General features: G+C 31.6%; 1 protein-coding gene across 1 annotated transcript in view; it reads right to left on the bottom strand.

Annotated features, from left to right (window-relative positions):
• Window positions 1–86: 86 nt before the first annotated feature.
• MS3_00003066 (uncharacterized protein) overlaps window positions 87–25569 on the bottom strand; it is a 71643-nt gene continuing 46160 nt past the window's right edge. The window contains exons 11-21 of the mRNA XM_051210747.1: window positions 22614–22736; window positions 20080–20196; window positions 18106–18238; window positions 16245–16363; window positions 12464–12582; window positions 11642–11757; window positions 9851–9982; window positions 8270–8466; window positions 6496–6702; window positions 2577–2642; window positions 87–702 (exon numbers count right to left, since the gene is read on the bottom strand). Coding sequence (XP_051070766.1) covers window positions 676–702; window positions 2577–2642; window positions 6496–6702; window positions 8270–8466; window positions 9851–9982; window positions 11642–11757; window positions 12464–12582; window positions 16245–16363; window positions 18106–18238; window positions 20080–20196; window positions 22614–22736 — 1356 coding nt within the window. The 3' untranslated portion in view covers window positions 87–675. The remainder of the gene's footprint in view (window positions 703–2576; window positions 2643–6495; window positions 6703–8269; window positions 8467–9850; window positions 9983–11641; window positions 11758–12463; window positions 12583–16244; window positions 16364–18105; window positions 18239–20079; window positions 20197–22613; window positions 22737–25569) is intronic.

Raw genomic sequence — 25569 nt, forward strand, 5'->3', positions numbered from 1 at the left:
ATATGGTGGAAGTCATTTTCGTACGGTTAGATTCCTTCTTTTTGTTCTTCCTAATACTAATATTAATAATGGTTGCCAGATCTACCGTAACCTTGCAAATTTCTCTTCTTTATTGTAATTAAAGAAAAATTATTCTGATGCTTTAACTGAAGTGTACGAATCAAGAGTTGAACACTTAAGTTGTACACTAACAACTGTATAACTCAAGATCCTTAAATTTTAAACATCTAACAAATTTTTTTTTCATACAAGTATCCGTATAAAGATGTGTTACTTAACAAAAATAAAGAGAAATGTTTTTGTCACATCGATTTATTTTTTCCAAAATTTAAGTGGAACATTTTTAAATGTTTAAGAATATTTGAAAAAAGTTCACTTACTTTTTAAAGAAAACAAAAATATATTATACGGAACATTATTTCTTCCCCGTTACTGAATTCAAATTTTTACAATTTATTAAATAGACAATAAAGGAAAGTTCACTGGAAGATTATTGAACATTGAATCGTTTTCTTTTATTTATTTTTACATAACTTGTAAACATGGAGTTAAAAGTGAAGTTGAATACACATCAAAATAATGAACATAAATATAAATCTGATAATAAAACAATAATAACAATATTATCTATTATAATTTTGATAAAAAGCGCCTTCTTTTAATTTAGTAAATATTTCACAAAACTTTCTTGAATGTCGATACCTAATTAGAAGTTAAAAACAAAATGTAAGGAAAAACATAAATACTTAGAAGTATTCAATTGAAATGAATTGATGTCCTAATTTAACATTGAAATTTGATTACTTATATACAGTGAACAGTAGTGTGTGGGACCATTTTAAATTGTTTAGTATATAGTTGTACTGTTGACTAATAAGACAAAGTAAGTAATAGACAATTTTTACAGTCTGACTTTGCTTAGTGTAATAAGTAGGAGTTGATATGGTATCATATATGCTAACTATTAACTTACACTAAGCTGGTATTGTAGATTTCTAAACAGTCATAATTTTTTTGGTGGAAAAATGGGACTTCTAAAATCTTGAACGATTTAAGTGCGCTTTCATCTATATGTGTTTAATTGCTGAGCTAAGAATCATCATTAAACTGTTCATAAATACACACATCAGACATCTTCATACTATATTAGTATTAAACTCATTTACTACTTCATTGCATCAGCGCAATGATTAATATGATCAATTGTATGAGTTAAATTTTGTCAGTCATGACATACTGTATTACAATGAAACTAAGTGATAATTTGTTATGTTGAATGATACTCATGTTAATTATCTCAATACGCTTGATCTTACAGGATGTAGTTCTTAATTTAACTAGCAGACAAGTTATGGCACTGAGTATAATTCTGATGAAGTACATCTTATAAATTAATGAAAAAATGAATTTACCTAATCAGTACAAAAATTAACACTGTTCTCTTTAAAAGTGCTAATGAGCTATTTAGAAAATTAATCAAGAAACAATTCATAATCACATAAATCTCTTCGACCGGAGTAATATGACATTGATTAGGTTGGACCTGATTTTTGATTGATAGCACCAAATATTTGTGCTTTGTTCCTTCGTACTATTTAAACTTGGGTTAATTTGATTTTTATTTATTCTTTTAAGAAGTGGTTTACACTAAGTCACGAAACGTTAGAAAATTTAATTTTCGTACTGATTAGGATATTACAAATAAATTATTTTTATTTATAACAATCCATTCAATGCTCATTACATTTGAAATTACCAAGTCAACCCTTTGTAGTGATACCTAAAAATTCATACGACCAATCTATTTAGGAATATTATGTGGTTTATTCTCGAACTCTGTTAGGAATATCGAAACAAGCTGTTAATCTTAACGTGAGGAATCAACAAGTAATTTTGCTCATTAGATAGGATTTTGAAGGTTTAATAAAGAAGCTATAACCTGTTTAGTCCATCAAGTTGAGAGTGAGACAGAAACTTACACGTTGCAGCAAATTTATTGAATTCGAATAGGTAAACTAGTGAATTTAGATTCGCTTGGTTGAGTTCAGTGAACTAATGCTCTGAATTTATTATGGGTTCTTTTTTTTAACATTACGATATTTGTAAAATGGAATTGGGAAAAAGAAAATTAATCTAAACAAATGGATTTTAGTTAATTTATCTCACAATTGCATAACATATACACAAACAATTATTATTTTAGTTAAACAAACCATGCTAAACTGAAAAGTAGTGTGAAAGAATAATGATTGTAAAACATATATTAGACAACTTGTCGGGAAAATGAAAATGTTCGAAATCAATAAAAAGGAATATTATTAGTGATTATTACTGACCATTAAGTGAATGGACAAGAAAATAACAACGATATTTGAAGGAAGTTAGATAAAAACCAATATATATATATATATATATATATATATATATACGTTTATATGTACAGTAACTAAAATTTACAACATCGTATACAAATATTACTGTAGGTGTGCATTTTATGATAACTTAATGTATTTCATTTTATTACTACACTACGAATGTTAGTATTAATTTAACTTTGTTTCACTTAATTAGCTCACCAGCAGATCACCTATAGCATTCAAGCTGCAACGTCTTTGAATATCTTCATCAGTGGGTTTCATGACCTGATTTTCAGAATAAAAATATACATATATATATGTATGTATGGAGTACTGATTGTATTTTGCTGTGTAATTTTCAAATTTTGTTGTAATTATATGGAGAAGTGACTATTGTTTTACAGAAAAAATAGGACATATATTTATCAAAATTTATTTGATTACCATATTAACCCCCTTTTTGAAAAACTGGAAATATACTTTTTAAAGTCAGGTTTTTATTTGATTACCGATATTGCTGTTAAACTTATGTAAACCACTTAGAAATGTGTATAAATTAGTGTAACTCATTTACCAAGTGCAGGCTTATGTTCTAAGTCGCTGATTTTGTGAGGACTACTAATATTACCTGGTTGTCCAGAATGATCTTGAAGAGTAGTAAGTATATAGACCATTTTATTAACGACTGAGTATTCTAACTACCATGAAACTACTTAGAATGGAGAGTAGCAGTCTGTTATTGTTTGTTTCATCTCTAGGCAGTAAATTAGAGAAATGAAGAAATGTTTTATTTCGAAACCATACAACTGTGAAATTCTGTTAGTTCTGACAGCTTGTACGAACTGAGTGCTTCAATAGATTGTCATTTGATATGAATTAAAGTGTGATATTTATACACAATGACAAACAATTTTTAAAGCGACGGCTTAAGACTATTGGTCTTTGTCTGTGTTCCTGTTTGGTTGGAGTATTAACCATTCTACAGATTACAATACTTATGACAGTAGCTTGTTGATGCAGAAAACGATTATTTTTGGTCAAATTCATGAGAATATCATATTGTTTAAATCTGAAGTTTGAATTTTTGAAATTTATGCATATTTATATTGTGGAAGGTTAATTCTAAAGTGTTTTGCTGTAAAGTCATGAACACACTGATTAATAATTTGACCTTGTGTACTGATTACTTTGTCAAACTAATCGACATAAGTTTTTATGTTTAGTAAGTAACTTTTCATAACATTTTTACAGAATCGTTTGTTTCACTGATTGTACAACCAAAATTTTAGTCTTATACTCTGAGAATATTGGTGATACTTAATTTTTAAAAATAATCAGTGAGTGTTTGTGGGAATTGCTAAGTTTTTGATTGAGATCATGATTCGGTGAATCTTAGACCACCATTGAAAACCTGGGTTTGAATCCCGCGTTCGGGGTTGTAGATGCGCAGTGTTGAGGAGACACACTAGAACGAGACGGCCGTCCAGTGCTTCCAGGTTTTTAATAGTAATTGATTTTATTTAAATTATCTTCAAATAATATTGAGTTCACAGATTGAAATTATGAGTCAATTGAAGCTAGACCACCATGGAAAACCTGGAAGCACTGGCCGGCCGTTTCGTCCCAGTATGAGACTCCGCCGCACTGTGCATCCACGATCCTGCACCCCGCGAGGCCCGAACCCAGGACATATCAGTCTCGCGCCAGGCGCTTAACCAACTAGACCACTGAGCCGGCATCCAATGATGTTAACGTCTAACTTCAACCAATCCACGAAGCGCCCGGCGCGAGACCGATAGGTCCTGGATTCGAATCTCGCGGGGTGCGGGACCGTGGATGCACAGTGCGGCGGAGTCCCATACTAGGACGAAACGGCCGTCCAGTGCTTCCAGGTTTTCCATGGTGGTCTAGCTTCAATTGACTCATGATTTCAGTCTGTGAAATTTCTATAATCTCCACAAACCCCTTCTGATAATATTGATTTCATTAATGTATTTATCTTCAAACTATTATTTTATTCATATAGTCTTTTGAACTGTACAAATCTATGGACGTTTATGAAGAATCCATTTCTCATTTTAATGTGTCCACAAGCAATAAGTTGAGATAAAAATTTGTTGGTTATTATTGTAATTTAATGAAAATTACCATGGCATGTATACTGAATGCACTAAACTTTTACAGAAATAGTTAACCGATGTATATAATCATTCCATCAATCATTACAACCTATTAAACGCCTTGCGTCTAGTAATCTGTTTCATGGTAAGTATATACATCCGCAAAAGTATTCATGGCTATATTCACTTCCATAATTTTGGTGAGGTCGCAGCATATTGAATAACCTGAATAGTATATGGAACGGTCAAATCAACTGATACGAATGGAAAGTTTAAGTGTTTATTCTTTTAAAGTCCTTTCCACATTCATTACGAGCTTACTAACACAATATCATCATCTATGGAGACTTGATGTACAATCAAAACGTTTTTACATATGTATGACACAAAATGCTGGATTTTAAAGGTCAAAAACTCACAGTTGGTTACTTTGTAGTAATTGTTGATTAACAAATAAACATATAAACATTTATATCCACCACTTTCAACTTAGTACCAGCAACATAAGATTCTTATGTGGAAATTATGTCTAGATTATCTTTAAAATTAACCCAGCAACTAAGTAAATGATCTGATTAGACACTTTTATTAGTTTAATTTCTTACCCACATGTACTATTAGGTTTATAATAGTTATTAACGTTTAATTTGTTCTTCGTCATAGCCAGAGGCATCGTTTTCTCACTATTTTCTGGTGATAATATAATCCAAATACATAAATACATTCTCATATTTCTCACACTATGAACGAGTAAAACATCAGACTGCCTTATGACCTTGCTCAAATAAAATGAACATGATTGGACAAAGTTTTAGTGTGATTTTGTTGTTAAACTTCAGAAATTCTCTGATAATGCTGATTTTAGTTACTTTTCTGAAAAGGCTGTGATGAGTTTGCAGGGTAAAACAGTGGAATTACTTAAATTTCAATTTTGATTGAGATCATGAACCGATTGATGTAAGACCACCATTGAAGAACTGGACGACCGTTTCGTCCTATTGTGGTACTCCTTAATCAAAAGCTTAATAATTTACACAACCCTATGCTGTTAAATTTCAATTTTCGATATCACTGTAATCAGAATTTTTGTATTTAATTTCTTCTGTATACTCAGTGTGCAGTTTCTATCAAACTAATCACTCAAATTTGATGAATGCTGATTTAAAATACAATAACAGTTTCTACATCTTTTTTCATTGGTAGTATGGAGTTATTAGCTTTATTTAATTCGACTGATTTTAATCTGGTATAAAGAGGTGGGATATTCTGCCAAGGAGTAAAGAATTAAATTGAAATAACTGTCTTATGCTCCCTGGTGTTCAACGGTATTCCATCTGACCTAATTTGATCTTTGATTTGATTCAATGAAAATTCCTATTGATGAAAATAATCTGACCGAACAAAATCCACTAAAGGGATTTTTCGGATTCCTGAAATGATATTTGAGCTATAAAATCGGATTAGGCACACTAAGTATAAAAGCTTTTATGAAGAAACCTATATTTTTTTTCCATAAAATCCAATTCTCACTGGTTACTTCATTTAAACTTTTATTGAAAAATTAGATTTCCACTCAATTTTTCGTTATTTAAACAATTTCATTAGTGCTTTTAAGTCAACAATTAGTAAGCTAAGGAGTATATTCTTTGGAAATATCACGTAACCATCCTTGTACATTTATTCTCCCTTTATTTAAAGATTCAATTTTGTTTAACTCACTGAAATTATGTAATACGTCGAAAGTGCAGTAGTACTTGTACCTATTTTTCCACTTTGCAATGAACTAGAAGTCTTTGGGTTTTCATAATAAAGAGAGTATTCTCTGGTGAACTGACAGATTTAAAGAAATGAATATTAGAAATTGTAATTGACTTTATACTGTCGGAGTTCTCTTGCAGTGTTTGTACTATTAACTTTACTGGTACTAACCTATACTTTGAGATAACAGACAAAATACACACGATGCTTGTTATAAAAAACAGATCGTATTGATGAATTAAAGAAATAGTTAGATTTACTTGAGAAGCAGAAAATTGACCACAGCTCCAACCAGAATTTCGACGTATTGAACCACGATGACTGAGCGGAGTAACAAAAGGACCTTCGCATACATTGACTGTAATTAAAGATTTCGTTGATGTACTAGGTGTAAAACCATAACTATGTCTTCTAGGGTCTAGAAAACCATTGTTGTATCTTGGAACATTTAAGGAACCTAAATTATCCTTTAAAATAACAAAAGTAAGAATATTAAAATGACATTATTTGTTGATTTGATTTAGGAACAGGACATCATTCTATCTCTTTACCAGTTGAAAATCATAAATTTACAGTAAACTCAAATGAATTATGTGTGGCATTGAGTCATATATCTCTTATTTGACGAAGTAAATGGCCACATCAATATCTAGGTATCTAGAATTTAATTTTTTGCCTAATGCTTCTTTTTTGATAGTTTTCAAGAGAGTATGATTATAAATTTTGCTAAATTTTAACAAAAATAAATAATTATTATCAGAATGTGTTTTGTGGAGTCGTGGATGCGCACTGCTGAGGAGTCCCATACCAGGACGAAACGGCCGTCCAGTGCTTCCAGGTTTTCAACGGTGGTCTAGCTTCAACTGACTCATGAGTTCAATCTGTGAAAAATAAATAAGTTTAAAATAGACATTGCTCTTCTTTGATTTTATTGATTGACCATAAATTTAACCAGTGTTCTCGTGGTGAAGAAATAGCTGCAACAACTATTCGGTTGTATAACGACACTTGGTGGCATACTTTCAAAGCTATGAAGCTGATTTTTCACATAACAAAAACACCTACTAGAGAGTCGTTGAAAAATTGAAAGAAACTATTTGATTGATTTGCTTCAATGTTTAATTTATTAGCACTGTAAACTAATATGTATCATAGAGGTTTCTATATCGCTAAATAGCGAAGCAATTATTCATGCTTTTCATTACTGGACGTAGTTTTACAAAAAATTTTATATTTAATGATGGATTGTGTAAATCACATAAGGTTTGATCTTATTATAGATCAGTTACCTAATTATTAGACACATACTCAATACAAATTAATAAAATGTTTCATCCCTTCGTATGTGTAAAAAGTAAGCAAAGTCGACTGAAATTCACAAATTATGAGACGATTTGTGGTTAGCAAGCAAATGTTTTATTCATGAAACAAACATCACTATCAAACAAGTTCAGTTGTTGTTTCGTTTATTTTTTTATTTCTAATTGTCTATTCAAGAATCTTGGTGTTGAATAGTCGCTACAATAATACGTATGATATTATAGGAAATTTCATCAACAATTCTTTTCACATACCGTTACTGAGTCATCTAGAGTTAATTACTAGACTTTTCAGTGAATGCTTATCAAGGAAACTGGTTACTGATTATTTTATGTATATACTGGTTAGCGAAAGTGATTCAGTCTCTTAAAGTAGAGTATACATCTTACAACATAATACTGCATTTATTTCCATATCAATTCTATATATATATATATATATATATATATATATATATATATATATATATATGTATATATATATATATATATAAACTTGTGAAAAGAATTAAAAACTACCAACTTGATTGTCCTTTTTATCTGAAGTGGTTAATTATTGTTATCTTAACAGTCTACGTAAAGTGGAATCAGTTTCTTCCTAGGCATCTTGTTACTACTCACTACATGCTTCACTTTTTTCTAAGAATAATAATTGAAATTTGAAAAAAACTCCATTTAATATATAATTTTTTCTATAAAACATGAGTTTACTAACATATACATTCACTTGATTATCTGTTGATCGAGTTAAAATATTTCCAGAATATCTTCTCATTTTATATAGATCGTCACAAGTTGGACTTGAATTATAAAATGGACTTGGTCCTATACGAGAATTTGTACTTGAATGTCCATGATAATTAAAATTTGGATTACTTGCACTTTCATTCCAAAATCTATGATCACCAATGGCTAAATATAAAAATAACCGCAAAATAAAGGTTTTTGACAAATGTATTGTATTTTACTGGTTTCATCATAATTACAAAGTAGAATTAAGGAATTCAATAAGAAATGAATGGAAAAAGTTCATATTAAAAGATCCTTCTTTTCGCTATCTTGACAACTAATAATCGGAATGATTAAATTCACCAAATTAAAAAAGAAAATCAGTATATCCATTCATTAAGGTAACTAACAGATACTTTTATGCGTGTGTGTTCAAACAATTTTTTGTTTTCGTTTTTATTTTAAAGTACATTCTGATTAGAAAATACTTCTTAATTAAATGGTTTCGGAAAGTAATTATACACTTATCATTCTGTATGCCGAACACTAATTTTCATGCTTCATCACCCTCTCTTTTACTCGTGAATAAATTATATCGTTTTTGTAAATCTTTTTAATTTCTTTATTTAATTCATATAGAGAGATTACGATTGAATTTTGTCGGAGTTAGTGTTTTGCATTAATAAACCTAGAGGCTGGTTACAATTTATTTTTGTCCAACATATTTTCATTATAGGTCATTAAGTAAAATAATGAAGCAAAGTGTTTGTTATAACCTCTTATGATACCAGAGTACTCTAAAAAGTCAATATTGAGAAGTTTGAAATAAATGCTGTAAGCATCATTTAAAAAAATAATAATATGGTCAGTAGTTAGCTGTTTCGAAGTAAATTTCTATAACTAACTAAGTTTAAGGAGTGGTGTTTAAACAGTAACGCATTAATGATGAAGGTCAGGATTGGGCTATATTTAAATTATGCAAACAAATGGATTCCATGTATCATGTTTACTAGATAGTATCTGAAGTTTGTGTACTATACTTTATATGAAGTGGGTAGTACACTGAAAAATCCCAAACTCAAACAAATCAACCTCCCAGCTTTATGAAGTTTTCAGTAGCCTTTCAACAGATTTTCGTGTACTATGAAGAGTCAGAAAGCTACACTTAAGTCCTTACCAATTTAACGAAAATCTAGTCATTCGGGATTTTGTTATGTATGATGTGTGGAAAAGGTGAACTTGGATCTCAATAGAACTTAACTATGAGGTCTTCAGATTACAGAAATAACGGTTGAGTGACTACATCATAAAACCAAACTAGCTAATTATTATAATGTGCGCAAAAACACGCGAATCTATCAACTATGTTTTGGGGTAAACTAGTTCTATATACCAAATTATGTGGGCTATTTACACTTGTGAAATAAATCAGATTTCACGAACAAAAGCTGATAGTGATGCATTTAATATTCGTAGCTAGTTATGTTCATAATGATGGGGTATATGGTTGCTGTCAATTTTTTAAATCACTATATATGCATAATATGAACACTCCAGTGAAACTTACAGTTTCTGTGCTTTGTATTGAACAATAGGCTTTCTGATCGATGTTTTGATGCCTGTAACCGTTGAATTAACAAGCTGTTTCTGCTCCACCGACTAGTTCCAGTGACTTCACTGCCAGAACTTCGACGATAATCTATGAGATGTAATAAAACAATTAAATATTGTATAAGATCTTGTTTGCTTCAGGAGACTATGAATAATCATGCAAACACTAACATTATAGATGGATAATGAGATCGCCTGTTTCTTAATTATGTAAAAATTTGTATTATTGGAATTCTAGAGTATATTTCTTAATTTGAGACGCAGTTTCACAGTATACTGGGAAGTAACATGCTACTGTTTAGTTCTGTGAACTTTTCCTGTATGGTTAAAATTAAATACTTCATCACAGGATTAATTTTAGAGGGTTCGATGTCTACAATACCGAGTAGGTTACACTGATATCTATTAAACCGTTTCAATCAAAGACGTTTACAATATTTAGGAATTAAGTTTAATGTCACTTTATAAAACATTATCTTATATTTGCGTATTATACCATGTATTTAGTAGAGGGTCTTAAATACCGTTAGTTTTTAAGTTTTGATAAAACTAATACACAAAAGCAGTAACATAGTTGTTTAACTGATGCAAGAATACAGTCCTATATAAATATGACACTAGATGATACAAATGTAATCGGAAGTAAACCCAGCCTAGCCTGGATGTTAAGTTTTCTGGAGATTATTAAAAAAGGGTCTAAAAATGTAGAAGTAGTTGATTTAAGTGTTGATATGTAAACAGGCACAATTGAAAGCCATAGTCACAAGGGAAAATTTTGTATCACTTGAAATTAAATAGCTCAACACTCCGTTTGGGAGTCTGGTTCTAGATTCTGCAAAGAAGTAATAGAAACCAGAATAATTTAGGACATATACGGCAACAAATCTATAGTATACTAAATAAGTGTCCATCCTTAGTAAGATATGGAATAGGTTTTGCTGTGTGCTTGAAAGTCATTTGTTGTGAAAAATGTTCAAGTCTTATTATGTTAGGTTATGAAAGGCGATCACACAATACCACGAATCAACTGAAGCTAACTATGCACCACTGAATGCAGGCTCAGTGATTTAGAGATTAGAAATTCATACGAGAGGCTGAATGCGCTTAGTTCGATTCCGTGTGGTGAGGTCGTTAGTGAGTACTAATAAGGAGTCCCACACTACGACAAAACGCCTGTCTTGTGCTTCCCAGTTTTAAACGAGGTCCATCCAGGATCAGTTCGTGCATTAAACTGTGAAAATTCTACAACTGTCATATACTTCTCAATACTAATAAAATTCACATGGAATAAAATTGTAGAGCATGTTCCTCCTTTACGGTAAATCTATTTTTGGATCATAGTTTTTCTTCGTAAACCAATTAGTTTGAATGCGATGCATTATAAATCATTGTAAGTCGAACTGTCTAGATAAGCGTATTTTATTTAAATTTGTTACTAGCTATCTAGTTTCCTAGTAATAATTTGTAATTGAATGAACCTAATTATGCTTGCCAACAGTAGCAAACACATTTAGACTGCATCATGTCTGTCTCGTTCGGTTTATCATTCTTCAACTGTCATTTACGAAATAATTTTTTCCTGACAATTAACCCGATAAAACCGATAAAACATTAAGGAAAGAAAGAATAATGAACTACTTTTAAGAAACTGACAAACGAAACAATTCATTTTGTACTCTGAAGCATTGTTATGGTTTATTCTAAAACATGTAATCAAACAAGTATTTTATAAACTTGTAATTCTCACCTAAACTTGATCTTGAAAGCTTTGAATCATCCATATCTACGTATAATAATTCAGAATCTATAGTTGGACGTTGCATAGCAATTAACGGAAGATTTCGAGGTGCACCAAATGATGAACTGTTAGAGCAGGAAAAACAAATGGTAGAATGCTTAGCATTCAATATTTCAAAGAGTAAATAACAGTTAAGATTAGAAGGAAAATAAACCTGGATAGCAGAAATTCGAAAAAGTAGAATAAAAAATGTAGATACATGCGTACGACCTATGAAATAATAATGCAACCTAACGAATATTAGCTTCTAAGGAGTGACGGTATTTTAAGATAGGTTCTGTGATTGGTCACTATCAACTTGTGAAAACCAAGGAGCATCATACAGCTGACTTATCTAGTTTGGTATTTCCCATTTACTGGGATCAGTGACTATTTATTCTGTCTGATGAATGAAATTACTTAGAATGATTTACAAATTATGCTATTCTGATAGTTGTTAAACTCTTAGAAACACATCACTTGACCGATTTATATATAAAAGTCAAATAAGTTTCATCCTGAACTACAAACTGTTCATATGTAGTAAATATATACGTTTAAATTGTCTTTTTTACTGTTTCTTATTTGTCATCTCTCGACTAGTCTAAATTGTGAACTACACTAATTATTGATACTTTGATAAAATGGTGGATAATTACTCAATCTCAATCGTAGAGTGAATGTTCACTTCTAAATCTTGTATAGTCATATGTTATACTCGCGATCATAAGAATAGAATGCTGATGATAACTTTATGTTACCTAAATGTTTTTATAAAAATGTACTACTAACCTCATATCAGAACAGCTCCCACCAACTGATTTCGATCCAGTTTGTGATCTTAGTTCAACTGAACGCTGTCGATCTATGAGATCTAGCATTGTTCGAGTTAAATTAATTACAGTTCGGAACTGTGTGTAAAATTAAAGTACTGAATCAGTTATTATTATTTTACAGTATTAATAAGATAAAATAATGGTAATTAATGTAAGATAATATAAATATATTTGGAGCTAAATTCCTAATTTCCCTAAATTTTAAATTGGGCCCTGTTAAAGTACTAATCTACTAGTACTCAATATCTTTTTTAGCATAACTACAATCTATGATTATGGTTAGGTTCATTAAGAATAATGGCATTTTCAATAACATTACAATAAGTTATTTTGAATAACGGAAGAATCTAAAACACAAGTTCCTTCTTATCTAGGTCTTGTCATTTGGATGAATTTTCATTCGTTTGGAATTATCATCAAGACTTGAACCCACTGATTGTATGCTCAGCCGTTAAATTTTACATTTTATATATTAAAGAAAAACATCATTTCTCATGACAAAGTTCTTCAGTATATTACATCACTTGTTTTCTACTTATCATATGAATTTTATCGAAAAACTTCTATTTTATTTGGAACCAAACTAGATTGAATCAGTTAGATGTAGGATTTCATAAAAAACTCAAGTTGATTGTAAATCATGTTGACCGGAAGTGACAATTATCAGTACGTCATATTCAATGGTTATTTCAAAGGTAGGGAAGAATCATCCATTCATCATCTTTAACTGTATACATCAGGTTAAGTATCCGTCCATAGGCAAGTACGACAAGATTTCAAATGTAGTCATTTACATATTTTTTACTGAAAATATGTTGGAAAATACACATCGTGAAATATCAGTAAGTATTAGTTGTTTGACACAAGATATAAACAAGACAACTGCATGCAAAATCACCATTAAATAATATAAGATGATTCATTGAAACTGTAAGATGTCATCATAATTAGTGGACTAAAATTCGATATATTTATTTAAGTGAATTCATCAGTCAGGCTTTTACTCGTTTAGTATCAGACGTAAACAACAGAAAAACCAATTCTCAACGTTTTAGAATATGATTAAAATTAAATATCTTTCTGAAAAATTCATTTTCCTATTGTTCTATGTATCCCTTTCCTATATTTCGTAATGAGATTGATTTTACCAATGTATCAGAGTTACTTGTAAGAGATTGATCAAAATTAGTTTAATTTGAATAGTTTTACATGAACATTACAGGTAGAGATGGTTGATATCTGGCAGTGGGATTCAGAACGCGCGTTTGCCCTATCTAAAACTCGTCAGCTGGATGTATCTGCATCCTAGAGTTGATGTTCACTCCTGGACTCGAGCCCAGTTTCATTTTCTTGGAACGTCATCGCGTTATCTACTTAGCTACTGAGTCTATGTAACTACTAGCTTGTGCAGTGGAATGAAGTTTAATTCATTTTTTTGTATTGGGAAGATTCAAACAACCAGCAGAAAATGATTTAGTTTTACACGAGCGGTTTAAGAAATGTATTGTTTGGTAAAACAAAATCCATTTTAAAAAATTTTTCTAGTAGTTTTAACAATTATTAGTTTATTAAAGATTCCCATTGTGAAAATTAGAACAACGCATATAAGCGAACAATTGTTTTCAATTAGATCGTCATCAGGCATGAAGGGCCAGATAAAATCTATTCGCAGTTCTATCTTGACACATCTCATTGATAGCGGTCATGCTGTAGATAAATCGAAATCATTTCCAGTTATCTATCGTATACCTCCATCATTTCCCAACGGAGTTCGTTCCCACCTCCTACATATAGCTGAAGCCATTGGAATTCGTACATATAACCCCAATTTGTGTGTACAGAAGAAATTCGTAACTCCCCTATCTCTTCCATGGCCAGTTATAGCTTAACTAACGATTTTTTTAAGATTTCTATTATTGTCATTATTTATTTATTCTATTCTATTTTTGTTATCGTTAACCTTATTTTCGCATCCATTATTCGTTTGTAACTTTCCACCTCTTTCTGTTTGTATTCTTCACTATCTAATTATTTACACACTTCTTATTACGTAATGATTTTAATGTTTTGTGATTACTATTCCTAGTCTATTTACCCATGTTTGTTTGACCTTCTATTTCCAACGTTTAACTATTGATAAGACTTTTGTTATCGTATTTTATTATTCTTACCACTATCAGTACACCTGTCTTCCTACTATCAATTTGTATTTTTACCTATTATGTGTAGTGACTTATTCTATTTCATTGTGATTATTGACCCATATTGCCTTGATTGGTTTACATTTTCGTATAAATATTCATGTATATTAGAGTAAAGCCTGATGACGATCTAATTGAAAACAATTGTTCACTTATATGTGTTGTTCTAATTATTAGTTTATCAGAATCATTTTATTATATGGCTGAGGAGAAACAAGTAAAACATAATGGTGTTTTCGTATTCTACAAACATCGTTATTCTTGTTGTGTGAAGGAAATCCTTTGTAAGATGTTTATTTAATTATAGGTTATCGTCAATTCAGGTGGTTTTATTCTCTGATCTGGTTGATTTGTTCTTAGAGCTCTCATTTTTCTTCTGAACAATATCATCAGCACAAACTTCAGGCAGAAATGAGGTGTTTGAATTTCTCTACATATGACTCACAGCTTGTCCTATCCACTAAATCGTCCACCTGAGCTACAAATCTTCTCAACCGTTATCAAGAATCTATGTATAAATAAAGCAATTGCGACATACTAAAGGTTTATCTACTTAATATATTGCGAAAGTGATTTTACAGGCAAGATACTAAATGGCAAAGTTTTTAACGCCTTATCAAACAAATTAGTTAGTTAATTAACTAAATAGAATAAAACTGTAAAAGTTGAGATAAGTTATATTGTACTAATAGACAAACAGGGAAATTGGTTAGAAGTTGCGTTAGGAAATATTAGTTAGATAAACTTTATGGTTTAGTTTAATGTAAGCTGTTCAACTCAGAAAATCGTCACTATAAAGGAAGAGGATAATATGGAAATCTTTTTGATTTATAGGTTAGGTTTATTGATATAATATTCAGTGGATCACAGCAAGTTTCTAAGTTGAAGTAGGGACGCATAGGATAGATTGGACGATAATAGGAAAATACATTTGATGCCTAATAGCAAATTTCTGTCCAAGGATGATATTTATTATTGTTCATTTCGATAATTCTCTAGTTTGTATATGGCGATGTTCCAAGATGTTGCGACATTCTGGCTAATTTAGTAGAATGTTATTTGAAATGTATAAATAAGTTGTCCACAAAAATTGATAAATTGTATTATTGACTCACAATTAGTCTCATGTGTAACCGAAACGTATCAGTATTACATTTAGAATTACAATTGATCTTAATTAAACAGCCACTAAAAGCAAGGAATCACTGAATAACTATTTCTCTTTAACATGGTTCAGTTCATCAGTGTGCATCTATGACCCCATCACCAGAGACCACCAGTTTTTGAATAATATATATTTTAGTACTAGTTGAAAAAGTTATAATCATAAATACTTGTGGAGAAGCTAATATAGACGAAACAGTTATCAACTAGCGTTTATCACTGCTAAAATGTGAACATTTATTTGTGATGAAAACCTTGTTCATAACAAGTTTTTCCGAAATTTAGGGATGAAATAACTTAGTATAAATTTTTTATATTCCTCTTAATAGGATTACACAACACACAAAGAGTCCAAATTAAATGGAAACTCACATCAGATATAGTTAGTGTTTTTAATGCCAGAAAGTTCACCATAGAAGGCAATAGCATTTCAGCTATGTAAGTGTACGAAATTTCATTGTTTCTATCTGATATGAGTCGACGGTTCAAAGCTGAAGTAATGAAAGTAAAAAAAGGAACATATGAAGAATCGTTGACCACAACATTTTAATAGCCAAAAAACTCCCACCATGTTAAAACACAAATATATGAACCAAGAACATTGTTTTTAATAAGTTCTCTTCAAGTTTAAAACATATGAACGTATTCAAATAAACATTTCATAATAATCGTCTTAACATGTATTCTATAAACAATTCTGAATTCACATGCTACAATGTTGAACCATATTATTGCTTTAAACTTAAACACTGGACTATTCATTTGGAACATGAAGAAAATATTCTTCGTTCATATATCTGTTTGAATATGGAATAGGATGCAAACAAATGAATAAACTTGTGTGTATATATCAGATGATATTGTTTGCGCTTTTTCATTTTATCAAAAAAATGACGGTAATATCGAATAAAGAATTCACATGCAATTTACTTCTTGTAATCGAATATCTGATGAACACTAACCGGGAACTGTATACTGTAGATATATCCATTTTATTCCCCTGAAATGATGCATTTTTCACATAAGAGTTCCGTGAAAGTTTTGTATAAATTCTTGGGTGATTTATTATAATCCGTTCATACTTACTAGTTTAGTTGTTTCCTTCCTTAGTGGTTTGACAACAGTTCTAGTATATCCATACATTTTATTAGTTCAACGATTTTTTGTGTTAGTAACTATAAATGTTTCAATTTAACTTTTGAAAATGGTTTAGTTCTTCACAAAATTCAGTTCATTCGTTTCTGTTTATTTCGTAATCTATTAGATCTACTTAAAAAGTGATAGTTAAGTTATCACCATCAACATCTTGTTACTCAAATGCGGTTTATGATCGGTGATTTTTTAATTGATTCATAATCATGTGCAATAATTTCATACAAAGGACCATTACTGGTTAGTAAAATATTATTATTGTTTCCTGAGTTAAACTATACATGTTGGATAGCTGAAAGCAATAAACGGGAGAAATATGGACAAATCTTTATATTGTTATGACTTACCTGAAAGTTGTATCAATATTATTGGGGAATCTCTTATTTTTGCAACAGAAAGTCTACCCAGTGTTACACTACACAGCAGTCAGACACACTGAGGTATTTGGAAAGTAATTAATGCTCGACAAGATCAAGTTTAATCAACAGTGTTGTCGTTAATAATACGTTGTCTGGTCCTGAGAAGCAAATGAATTTTACAAATCAAATTTGTCATGTAACTATTAGGCCAAGTTACTATCTAGGTGCTTAATGGAAATTCCTGGGAACATAAAACTCATGTTTCATTCTTAGTGGTACTCAAAGTAGTAACGTCTGTGGTTATGATACTGCGTGACATATAGATAGATCTTTGGCATTTCATTATTCCTCTCGAAAATGCTGATCTATCTTTCTGATCAATTTAAAGAAACATGTAATACGTGTTCACTACTTCCTGTTAGGTGCATGCAGCCAATAAACATAGGACAAAGTGGACCATTATGTATAAGAACTACCGTGCAAATGTATTCAGCATTAAGGATCTAACAACGGGATGCATGTTACTGCTCAGACATCTATTAGTTTTACGATTTTATGCATCAGAAATTTACATTTAAATAGACTAAATTTATAAACAGGATCAGTAACAAAAGTGATTTCACTTTTGAAGCCATTTATTGAAATTTAGTGACTGTACTAATATGTACAGTTTTTCTTGAAGATTTATAGCCTAGGAACAATAAAATCCAGATGAAACTTACCCACAACAGCAAGAACTAATTCACGATCAACTGTTCGGATTGAGCTAACAAATGGTAGTACATCATCACATAATGTAGGTAATGTTAATTTTTTAAAAAGTTTTCCTAGGCATTCTAAACATGCAATGCGAATCTATAAAAATGAAAATGTACAAACAAATGCTGATTAACAAATATGAGATTTAAATATTATATTAGGAACCGTAAGAGGAAATATCACTTTAAAATGTTTGATGACTCATCTTCCGTGTGGTATTTTGTGACAAAAGAGTGAATAGGATAAGTTTCACATTTCTTATTAGTTGGTATCTTCTGTAAGTTTCCAGAAACACCCTTTTAGAGCAAAAATAATGTTATAAGAACTATTGTGTTATTCACCTTTTAAGTTTGAAAAGTAAAGTTTCTTTTGCAGGTCTGATTCAGGAGTCTAAATTTTCTCATTATTCTATAGTGTTTATGTACTGAGCACTCATACTGACCACAAAAAAGTGGAAAAATACCCTTGAAAATATCTGTAGTTGCATCAAATATACTGCATACAAGTACATGGAAAATATCTAGAAATATTGTGTTTCATAATAACAGTTTAACAAGATTCTGAATGAGATAGATATAAACAGAATATACAGTGAATAAAAGAGAGTCTATTTGTTTAGTTTTCAAAATAGTTAATTGAAAACAACTGTTACGTTTACTGCACATTAAAAAGGGAATCAGTGTATTATGTTACTGGGATGCGTGGTAAACCTTTCCTTTGCCCGGTAACGATGACTGGAATAAGATGATTTCAGTCCTAGGTTATCTTATTTCTATATAACCAGTAAGTCAGTTTTATTTCAATTGTATCACTTGGCCATTTAGAAAACCTGATTTCGTTAGTAGCTATAACTTCACTTAAATTAGTTTACTTGACTATCATTCCTCACATATATGGAAATATAATCCAATCTACAACGTTTACAGGTTTATTTTAACTATTTCCTACACTCATGGTTTTCCCTGCAGTTTTAAACAATCATATCACCATCACAGTTCAAAGTATATCAAAATGATTTCTATAAACACACAACTTTGTAATTTAAGGTAGCTTAAAATTAATAAAGAACTTCAAAACAAAATCAATCCACTTTATGGTGTAAACTTGACTGTTTCATTCAAAGTATCAAAGGGAATGAAATGAAGAACGTTCGTTTGAATATTTAATCGAACTAAAACGGTTTTCAATGGTTAAGATCATCAGTCACTTGAAGCTAGACCACCACTGAAAACCTGGAAGCACTGAACGGCCGTTTCGTCCTATTGTGGGACTCCTCATGATCTTAACCATTGAAATTACTGTAATATCCACAGAACCCATCTGATATTAATCAACATATGCTCACTAGTGACTGGCTTCAAGAGGCATATTCTGGAGTTCTAGTGGGAAGCAGTGGCTAGTGGAGTTCAGCCAGGTCTGTTGTGAGATAGTAACTCACTGAAGACAATTGTGGATGTGTCGCTCAATTTCGTGGATTGGTCGAAGTTAGACACCAACACCGTTGGATGCCGGATCAGTGGTTAAGTGCTTGCGCGCGAAACCAGTGAACCTCAGTTCGAATCTCGCAGAGGGCGGTGTCGTGGATGCGCACTGCTGAGGAGTCCCATACTAGGACGAAACGGCCGTCCAGTGCTTTCAGGTTTTCGATGGTGGCCTAGCTTCAATTAACCCATGTTCTCAACTACTGAAATCATTTATTCTATAATGGATGAGCTATTTTTAAACATGAAATCTTCTTTTTTTTACATGACCATTTCATAATGGTTGGAATATGACAATCTATGTTAGTAGATGAAATAAATTACTTTAACACGTACCAACAAGCACTAATCAATATTAAACATAAAAATCTTTACGACCTAATTGTTGAACATGTATTGTTTTATTTTTTTTTTCTATTATCCAAACAAAGATATTTTTTTAAAGGTTTACCTTACCTTGGGATTTGATGTTTTACGATTATATATTTCTTTGAGCTGTGGTAGAATTGATTGGACAATTTGTGTATTATTAAGATAGTTTGACAATACTGAAATTGCATTCTGAACAGTTTCCTGTTATTGTTAAGATTTTTTTTGTGGTTAGACATTTAGAAAAGAAAATATGTCGAAAAATTATAAATAGTTCGTGAATATTCAACAAAAGTTTTCAAATGTAACTTGTTCAGCTGATTAGAAATCAGATGCAATTTTAAAAAAGTGATCTCTTTAAATGATAACCAAATTTATAATTGGTGAAGTTATTAACTGTCAAACTACACGGCATAGATTTAAAGGGATTCTTTTTTGGGGATTCCTCACTTACGCCTGTTACTCCCAACAGAGCATAGGCCGCCGACCTGCATTCTCCAACCCACTCTGCACTTACATATTACTTACTTTACTTACTTACGCCTGTTACTCCTCGTGAAGGAGCATAGGCCGCTCACCAGCATTCTCCATCCAACCCTGTCCTGGGCAATCCTTTCCAGCTCCTTCCAGTTGTTATTCATCCTTTTCATATCTGCTTCTAGTATCCGACGTAATGTGTTCTTAGGCCTTCCTCTTTTCCGCTTCCCTTCAGGATTCCAAGTTAGGGCTTGTCTCGTGATGCAGTTTGACGATTTGCGTAATGTATGTCCTATCCATTTCCATCGTCTTTTCCTAATTTCCTCTTCAGCTGGAAGCTGTTTTGTTCTCTCACACAAAAGGCGGTTGCTGATGATATCCGCCCAATGGATGTTGAGTATCTTGCGAAGACAGCTATTTATAAATACTTGTACCTTCTTTATGGTGGTGGTTGTAGTTCTCCAAAATTCAGCTCCAAACAGTAGAACTGCCTTGACGTTGGTATTGAAGATTCTTACTTTGATATTGGTTGAAAGTTGTTTTGAGTTCCATATGTTTTTCAATTGTAGGAATGCGACCCTTGCTTTGCCAATCCTTGCCTTTACCTCTGCATCTGAACCTCCTTGTTCATCGATTATGCTTCCTAGGTATGTGAAAGATTCTACATCTTCCAGAGTTTCGCCATCAAGAGTGATTGGATTGCTGTTCTCCGCTTTGAATTTGAGGACCTTGGTTTTCCCTTTGTGTATGATGAGGCCCACTGATGCAGAGACTGCTGCTACACCGGCTGTCTATATCTGCATTTGTTCGTGTTTATACGATAGGAGGGCCAGGTCATCTGCGAAGTCCAAATCGTAGAATTGATTCTGAGCTGTCCATTGTATTCCGTGTTTTCCCTCAGGTATCGAGATCTTCATAATCCAGTCGACCACCAGAAGAAAGAGGAAGAGAGTGAGTAGACAGCCTTGTCTGACTCCGGTCCTTACTTGGAATGCACCTGTCAGCTGTCCTCCATGCACGACTTTGCATTGTAGTCCGTCGTATGGGTTCCGGATAATATTGACAATCTTCTCAGGAACTTCGTAGTGTCGAAGAAGTTTCCATAATGTCCTCCTATCTACACTGTCGAATGCCTTTTCATAATCAATGAAGTTGATGTATAGTGACGAGTTCCACTCAACTGATTGTTCGACGATGATCCGTAGTGCTGCAATTTGGTCTGTGCACGATCGATCCTTACGGAATCCAGCTTGTTGATCTCGAAGTTGGGCGTCTACTGCATCTTTCATCCGGTTCAGCAACACTCTGTTGAAGACCTTCCCTGGTATTGACAGTAGTGTAATGCCTCTGTAGTTCGCACATTTGCTCAGATCTCCTTTCTTTGGAATCTTGACGAGGTGCCCTTCTTTCCAGTCCATCGGCATTCGTTCCTCCTCCCAAATCTTTTTGAATAGAAAGTGAAGCATATTTGTAGTTACTTCGATGTCTGACTTCAGTGCTTCAGCTGGTATGTTGTCGGGTCCCTCTGCTTTCTCGTTCTTGATTTGTCTGACGGCCATTCTGATTTCTTCCTTCGTTGGTGGGTTGACGTCTTACATATTACATACATATTACTTATAAATAATTATTCACAAACTATTACTCATTGTATTATTCGATGACTGCTTAGTAGTAACCTATCATGTTAATGACTTGGTAAAACCATGTTTTGGTTGGAGATTAAGGTTTCTATCAGATATTCCTAGGGCCTGAAGTTGATGATCTAATCAGAGTATTTGTTGAAATCAGTGATAAAAGCGTTTGATAATATTAGATAAAGCTTGGAATTCTGTTGTATATATTCCGGTGAAAACTATATATTATGATAAACATTGTCTTACATACGAAAGGGTAATTCTTTTTGAATTTTAGTATTTGGCTTATATTTTATTTAACAACCGCATTGGAATAGTTATTAGCATTGTGTAGGACACACTTTAGTTAATTTTAAAATAAATGATTCTAGAATAATTGTAAACATAATTATTGGTGATAAGAACACATATATATGTCATTTACCGGTGTTTGCAAAACTGGAAGTGAATGCAATGAAATTTTTAAGGACTTTTACATGAATAATCGTATATGTGAAAATAATAGCTTACCAAAGATTTTGGAGTGCCCGGTTCGAGGCAAACAAATATTTCAGGAAGGAGAAGATTTCCAATGTCATCTTGACTAATATGATTAATAAAGAAATCTGAAAGATCCAAAATTACCATACTTGTCTAAAAAAGACCAAAAAACACAAGAAGGATATTTTAATTTCCATGACTTTAAGATGCAATGTTAGTTGCGAGCTACAGCTTCAAGTTTATCCGTAAATGTGACTTATAATGGAAATTACTTTCAATAATTGAGAAGCCTCTGCAACAATCAGTAACCTATAGTGTACTCAAGGAGTGAAAAGGATTATCACGGATTTCCTGAAACTCTGGGGGGAAATCATAACATTTGTAGTCGATGAGGTTAAGATTGAGACATTGGCTCATCAGTTACAGTGTATAGAAACCTTGCTGTCTGACAAATATAGCAAGATGTGTGACCTGATAAGCCGTTACCCTGTAGTCAAAAAGCTACAAAACCTAGAGGTTAAGACGGTTAGCGCTATTCAGTGCCTCTAGATTTTCAGTAGCTCTTTAGCTGATGAAATTTCGTGAAACATTTAGCTATCCAGTAGTATATTGTTCATTGCGTTGGTTGAATGCAAAAATGCTTTCGATCAAATAGATGCAAAATCAGATATTTTTGATGCTGATATCACCCTGTATTCTAGTCTTGAATGTTTTCAGATTATTGAAATTAAAATGCATATATATGCTTAACCACTTAACTGGGTACCAGAAAAATTAGTTAGTACACGACAAATGTGTTGACGAGACCGGAAAACATCTGTATATTCTCGTAAAGATCTAATATTAATATATCAGATATTTAATAATCGGTTATAAAATTAAAAAGATTTGTTCGACGTATTCTGATGAGCACATAACTTGAATGAATAATTCTCAAAAATTACCAAACAGCTCGTAATAACTTGCTAACTTCTAAATATTCGCTTCTGGAACTGGTATATCAACTGTTAGATCTTATTTGTAGTTTTCTAATGCACTTTAAAGACAAAAAAGGTAATTTATACGTGTACATTAGGATTCAAGTACATTCATCTATTAAGTTCTGAATACCCCACCTCATATAAGTCACAATCCATCTATCTTATATAATTTGTAAGAAAATGACTATCCATACAGAAATCACATACAGCAATAAAGACTGTTCGTAATTCAGTTAATTAATAAGGAAAATGTGGTTATACAAATCCGTTACACTACTAATAATTGTAATGTAAAAATAACAAATTTTTTATATTAAACATTTATTACAATAGAAATTAATCTAGTCAAACTTTAAATTTAGTTTATTTTCCTAGAACCTGGCAAACTAAAATGATTTTGTTTTTCATTTTACCATTTATACTATAATTTTTAAAACTCAAATGACCTACGTTTTTTTAAATTGATTTAATAAGTTAATTGAATAATGTTAAAACAATGATAATCCATTAAAAGGATAGTCATTCATCCATGTAACTTCAACTCTGATGAATGGTATGCAACCACAACTTTTAATAATCATAAAAAAATGGCCACTAAATATAAGTTTAAAATCAGTTTTATTCGAAGCAAATAACAAAGTTCAGCTAACTAACAAATAGGTTTAGATATCATGTGCTAGAGTACATTATCATTAATATGATTATAAAGAGTTCTCGAAAAAACGATCCCTTAAGTCAATTAAATTTTCACCGATTAAAATAATCGTCAAGAGATATAAAAGTGAATCATACAGAGTACAGTTGTAAACTCGATCAGCGGCCAGTAGAACAAAGATCAGAATGTTAAGAGTAAGGGGGTTGGATAGATTGATTGTGTATGATAATGGCCGTACTATATGATGAATTAAACAAGGCCGAAAACTGTCATTGAATAGTCTTATTTTTTCGTGCTTGCTTTGGAACTGAAAACCAGAAGTTTAACCTTGTTCAGAACAATGAGTTCTGATTGTGTATGTCACTCGAAATTAGAACAACTCAGATGTCTTATACCTCCTGACTTTTAGTGATTCTGAAGCTAACATTAGTACCTGCCGAAAATTATTGTCTGAATGAAGACATTTGCGTATACCGCTCAACTAATTCGAAAACTTTAGAAAATCAAATTTACTTATCCAATCCTCACAGAAAGCTTTTTGAATGTAATACGTGCTCAGATAGTAGTTATTAAGCTTTCTAAAATATAAATGGTTAAAATAGTAAGTAATCCATAAAACGTTTCATACAACCAAGATATATATCTGTAACATCCTGAATCAAATAGGCTTATAACTCAAAAATAATATACAGCTCTGAGATAAGACAACAACTTAGATTACTCAAACCAAACACTTTAAGAAAGAAAACAAAATGGAATCATTATTTCAGGTTTATTTATTAAATATTGATCGACTGATCATTATCTTGGACGTTAATTAATCTAATGAAAATCTTAAGACATAAATTGTAGATAGTAAAGTTCTGAATTACATGAATATGTTCGAGTAAGTATCTTATGAAACTAGTTGGTGTTATTGTCAATCTTATTATTAGTTTCAAGTTTCATCTACATGCATACATTCTTATCATCAACACTGTTCAGAATGAAGTGGTTTTTAGTTGATTTATAAAGATTTGCTCAGTGTAAGAATAGATTTATATTTTTCAGTGAAAAACAAAAGCAATCGAAAATAATGTAATTTTTCCGAACTATTTATTTTGCTATTTTGCTATCAATAAAAATATTAACTTACTTGTTGATTGCCCTTGAAACACTCCTACCAAATACTTACTACGGTTGAATGAATATATACCTAATTGGTTTGATATAATCATTAGGATATTAAAGCACATAGATACACACACAGACACAGAAATTCACATTAAAACAGTAAAGAGAAGGAAAGAGGCTGACAACACTGATGGAGATTATTTAGTCCCCAATATTATATGATAGCTGATTGTTCATT

This window comes from Schistosoma haematobium, chromosome ZW (assembly GCF_000699445.3).
Source record: "Schistosoma haematobium chromosome ZW, whole genome shotgun sequence".
Classification (NCBI taxonomy): domain Eukaryota; kingdom Metazoa; phylum Platyhelminthes; class Trematoda; order Strigeidida; family Schistosomatidae; genus Schistosoma; species Schistosoma haematobium.